The following is a 5,686-nucleotide window of genomic DNA, read 5'->3' as shown; positions in this document are numbered from 1 at the left end:
GCATTATTAACCATATTTACTACAGTGTGCAATAAATCTCATTTTAAAAAAACCTTATTCCCCCAATCTAACTGAGATTTTGTGCCCTTTGACTGTCATCTTTCCTTTACCCATGTACCCCAGCTTCTATAGCCATGGTCCTACCATCTGTTTCTATGAGTTTAATTGTTCTAGATTCTACATTTTGTGAGAACATAAAGTATTTGTCTTTCGTGCCTGGCTAATTTCACTTAGCACGATGTCCTCCAGGTTCATCCGTATTGTTACAAATGACAGAGTTTCCTTCTATTTTAAGGCTGAATAGTACTCCATTTTTTATGTATACCACATTTTCTTTATCCATTTGTCTGTTGATAGACACTTAGGTTGATTTCATAAGTTGACTATGGTGAATAGTTCTGTAATGAACATGGGAGGGATTTCAAATCTTTTAGGTAAATGCTGAAATAGATAGTAATTTTATTTTTAGTTTTGTATGTATGGACATTTAAACCTCCATTCTATTTTCCGTAATTGTTGTACTGATCTACATTCCTACCAACAGTCTAACCTGTTCCTTTTCTTCACATCCTTCCTAACACTTGCTCTCATAATTTTTGTAGTGATCAGGAAAATAAAGAAGTTTGAAATGTGAGTTTCCCATTAGAATTACATTCTATTCATGGTAGAACTTCTCCAATTTATTTTCCATCTCCTTCCTCCTACTTCATGTCTACAATGACATAGATGCCTTGAATTATAAACATTCTAGTAATAGGATAGAACTGTGAACTAAACTGTATATCCAATTCACTTGCCAAAGAAGTGATAGTCTGTGCCATGGTTTTGGAAATTAGTTCTCATTCATGAATTCCAAAGTTTCCTAATAATCTTTTTTTTTTTATTATTTTGAGATGGAGTCTTGCTCCGTCACCCAGGCTGGAGTGCAGTGGCGCGATCTCAGCTCACTGCAAGCTCCGCCTCCTGTGTTCATGCCATTCTCCTGCCTCAGCCTCCCGAGTAGCTGGGACTACAGGTGCCCGCCACCACGCCCGGCTAATTTTTTGTATTTTTAGTAGAGACAGGGTTTCACCGTGTTAGCAAGGATGGTCTCGATCTCCTGACTTCATGATCTGCCCACCTCAGCCTCCCAAAGTGCTGGGATTACAGGTGTGATCCCAGCCTCTAATAACCGCACCCAGCCCCTAATAACCTTTTTTAATCTTAGTGAAGTTGTATGTTTCATACACAAATTTTGTCACGTGGCCTACGATAACAGAGTTATAAATTAAGTATATGCAAAGTTATGCATTGTGTAGAAATAAAATAATAATGCAATATTCATTTATACTGATTTTGACTCCTCAAAATATTTATTATATATAATATTGATTTTGTAACTATAACATTAATATTCTATTGGTGCAACTTGTTAATTAATGAATATAAATAAAATAATGTAAAAAATATACACACACACAAGCACATGTGTACACACACACGAGGGGTAAATGGCTAAGTACTTTAATTTTACTTAGACGTGCTCATCCCTGTAATCCTAGCACTTTGGGAGACTGAGGCAGGAGGATCACTTGAGCTCAGGAGTTTGAGACCAGCCTGGGTAACATAGTGAGACCTCATCTCTACTTAAAAAAATAACTAATAATAAATAAATAAAATAAGAATAAAGAATTACATGATTGAGTTGTATCTTGGATGGTGAGAAATAAATGATTCAGATTTAAGCTATAGGCCAGGTGCAGTGGCTCATGCCTGTAATCCCAGCACTTTGGGAGGCCGAGGCAGGTGGATCACCTGAGGTCAGGCGTTCAAGACCAGCCTGGCCAACATGGTGAAACCCCATCTCTACTAAAAATACAAAATTACCTGAGTATGGCAGCACATGCTTGTAATCCCAGCTACTCAGAAGGCCGAGGCCAGAGAATCACTTGAACCCAGGAGGCAGAGGTTGCAGTGAGCCAAGCTTGCACCACTGCACTCCAGCCTGGGTGACAAAGAGAGACTCTGTCTCAAAAATAAAATAAAATAAAGATTTAATCTATATTTGTAGTTTAGAAACTAATGATTCCAGATCATAGAGATGTTGAAATTGGTTATTATTGAGAACATGGCAGAAATTATGCTATTCTCATTAGATCTCTTGCTTTTCTCCACAGATATCCTTTGCTTTAATTTTCCGTCTAAGATGATCAAACTTCCTGGTTTTATTACCATACAAATCTTCTTTTATCCACAAGCCAGCTTTGGAATTTCAGCAAACACCATCCTTCTTCTTTTCCACATCTTCACCTTTGTTTTCAGTCACAGGTCTAAGTCCATTGACATGATAATTAGTCACCTGTCTCTCATCCACATACTGCTGCTCTTCACCCAGGCAATATTGGTGTCCTTAGACTTCTTTGGTTCACAGAATACTCAGGATGATCTTAGGTGTAAGGTCATTGTCTTTTTAAACAAGGTGATGAGGGGCCTCTCCATCTGCACCCCCTGCCTCCTGAGTGTGCTCCAGGCCATCATCAGCCCCAGCATCTTCTCCTTGGCAAAGCTCAAACATCCTTCTGCAAGTCACATCTTAGGATTCTTCCTTTTCTCATGGGTCCTCAACATGTTCATTGGTGTAATCTTCTGCTGTACACTGTGGCTACCCCCAGTGAAATGGGGCCAGTCTTCTGTTTGTCATACAGCACTGTTCCTTTTTGCCCATGAGCTACACCCACAGGAGACTGTTTTTCACACTAATGACTTTGAGGGATGTCACCTTTATAGGGTTCATGGTCCTCTCAAGAGGCTACATGGTGATTATTTTATACAGACAATAAGAGGCTATCTCAGTGCCTTCACACAGCCAGCCTGTCCCCCAGTCTCACCAGTGAAAAGAGCCTCCCAGACTATCTTACTGCTGGTGAGTTTTGTCTTCATATATTGGGTGGACTTTATGTTCTGATTTTCAAGGGGTGTGACATGGATAAATGATTCTCTGCTAGTGTGGTTCCAGGTTATTGTGGCCAATAGCTATGCCACAATTAGTCCTTTGATGCTAATTTATGCTGATAACCAAATATTCAAAACTCTGCAAATGTTATGGTTTAAATATTTGTCTCCTCCAAAGCTCATGTTGAAATTTAATCGCCAATGTGGCAGTACTAAGAAGTGATGAGAGGTTAATCCATTCATGAACTCATGAATTAATGGGTTGTCATGAGAATGGGACTGGTGGCTTTAGAAGAAGAGGAAGAGAGACCACTCAGCCTCCTTGCCATATGATGCCGTCTGCTGCCTCAGGACACTACAGAGTTCCCACCAGCAAGAAGGCTCTGATCATCTGGTGAGATATTGGACCTTCCATAACTGTAATAAGCAAATTCCTTTTCATTAGAAATTGCCCAGTTTCAGGCATTGTGTTATAAGCAACAGTAAATGGACTAAGATCTTCTTACTAAGTTGTCAGAAAATAAGAATAAATGTTTTAAAAGAAGTGATGAAAATTAAGACTTAAAAATGAAATTGGCCATCACCTAGGGTTTTTAAATGTCACATGATATTTTGTCTCTGTGTAAATTTTTAACGGGTATTATTAATCTCTGTTGCATCTGCTTTAGGAACTTTTATAATATGGCAGAAAAGCACTTGTAGATATTTGATCACATTTTATACATCAATCATATGTCCATAGGCTTTTTTTTTTTTTTTCTTTGAGATGGAGTTTCGCTCTTGTTGCCCAGGCTGGAGTGCAATGGCATGATTTTGGCTCACTGCAACCTCTGCCTTCAAGCGGAGGATCTGTTGGTTTTGAGTTATATTTACCCAGCAGTCAAGGAAAACCTAAACAAAGACATTAATTTGAAAATGCCCCAGCTGTAGGGCATGGGGCTTTTGGAAGAAGCAAATACAAATTTTATTTTTTTTTTTGAGATAGGGGTCTCTCTATGTTGCCCAGGTTAGTATTAAACTCCTGAGCTCAAGCAATCTTTTCACCTTAGCCTCCAAGGAGGTCCAGGTTCAAGCGATTTTCCTGCCTCAGCCTCTGGAGTAGCTGGAATTACAGGCGCCTGCCACCATGCCCAGCTAATTTTTTGTATTTTTAGTAGAGACGAGGTTTCATCATATTGGACAGGCTGGTCTCGAACTCCTGATCTCAGGTGATCCACCCGCCTTGGCCTCCCAAAGTGCAGGGCTTATAGGCGTGAGCCACCACGCCTGGCCTTCCATAGGCTTTTTATTTCTTGTGTTCTATTCTTTTTTTTCTCATCTCAGGCCAGATTTCTGGAATCATTTTCTTTTTTTCCTGAATTACATTATTTGAAAATTGTTTTATTGAAGATCAGTTTAGGCGAACTGTTGCCATATGATCTGAAATGTCTTTCATTCTCCTTTTTGTAAAAGTTAAAGTACACAGTTTTATGTTGACAATCTCACATCACACTTTCAAACAAATATTTCCCTGAGTCCCAACTTCCATTTTTGATTTTGAAAATTACACAGACATTTACAATATTGTTTGTGTGTGTGTGCGTGTGTGTGTGTAACTTAAATTTCCCTCTCCTCCTAGCTAACTTTAACTTTTATCGATTTATGGTTGATATTCCTATGACACTCTGGTGCATCTGTCTACAGATATTTCTATTTTTTATATTACACTTATTTAATATTCTTCATTAATCTTCATTAATTCATTAATTTAATTAATTGGACCTTTTTGTTTTACTCCTTATATCGTGTAACTTCTTTTATATACTTTACATTCCTTTGTTTTCGAGTTCACATTCTAGGAAACTTATTCAGCCAAATAGCTTGGTTTTTAAAGTTTTTTTCAATTCTGTATCAACTGCAATCTAACCATTTCATTGATTCTGGGTACACAATTTTTAAAAAAACTTTGTTTGCAGTTGTTCTATTTAGTCACTTTTCAAATATGCCACATCATGCTTCTAGTCTCCTACTATTTACTCTTTACAAATTTAAATTCATTTTTGTTTTCTCTTAATCTGATATTCATATCTCATATCGCAAGGTATAATTCTGATAATTTCTGGTTTTGATAATTATTAATTCTGCTGGCTTGTTTGTGGCCTACTTTGTAATTTAATTGTCATAAGTGACATCATTTTGTTCCTTGAGAAGGCTGAGGGTCTCAGTGATAGATGACCGGAAAGAAAATTTGGAAGCTTGACACAGTGGCACACATTTGTAATTCTAGAAACTCGGGAGGCTAAGGTGAGAAGACTGCTTGAGCCCAGGAGTTTAATACTAGCCTGGGCAACATGGAGAGACCCCTATCTCAAAAAAAAAAAAAAAAAAGAAAGAAAGAAAATTTGTATTTGCTTCTTCCAAAAGCCCCATGCCCTACAGCTGTGGCATTTTCAAGTTAATGTCTTGGTTTAGGTTTTCCTTGACTATTTATGCCAGATAAATATAACTCAAAACCAACAGGTCCTTTATTCCCCTCAGAGTTTAAGTATCAAGGTAGAAATAGTTCCATTGTGTAATCTGGCTTACCAACTTCTCTTTTGACTCAAAGTATAAAACCTTGAAAGTATTAGCATTGTGTAGGTGTCCCAGTTTCATTCAATGGGTTAAATAGATTGATGTTATTTTCCCTTTACCTACACAATTGACATAAATCAACATTTCACATTGGTGGTACCAGCCAATCCCTTCAGAGGAGCCCGGGCATCCCTGTTTGATT

At 37.9% G+C, this 5,686-nt stretch overlaps 1 protein-coding gene across 1 annotated transcript; it reads left to right on the top strand.

The window, feature by feature from the left end:
* The first annotated feature begins 2,080 nt into the window (after positions 1-2,080).
* Positions 2,081-3,154, top strand: LOC101153670 (vomeronasal type-1 receptor 5-like). Its single transcript, XM_004028712.4, is given in 1 exon segment — positions 2,081-3,154. A coding segment is annotated over 1 exon segment (1,074 nt).
* Positions 3,155-5,686: the final 2,532 nt, after the last annotated feature.

The sequence above is a fragment of the Gorilla gorilla genome, chromosome 1, assembly GCF_029281585.2.
Source record: "Gorilla gorilla gorilla isolate KB3781 chromosome 1, NHGRI_mGorGor1-v2.1_pri, whole genome shotgun sequence".
NCBI classification, from domain to species: Eukaryota; Metazoa; Chordata; class Mammalia; order Primates; family Hominidae; genus Gorilla; species Gorilla gorilla.
Note: the sequence above shows the minus strand (reverse complement) of the source record. Positions and strands in the feature narration are given on the sequence as shown.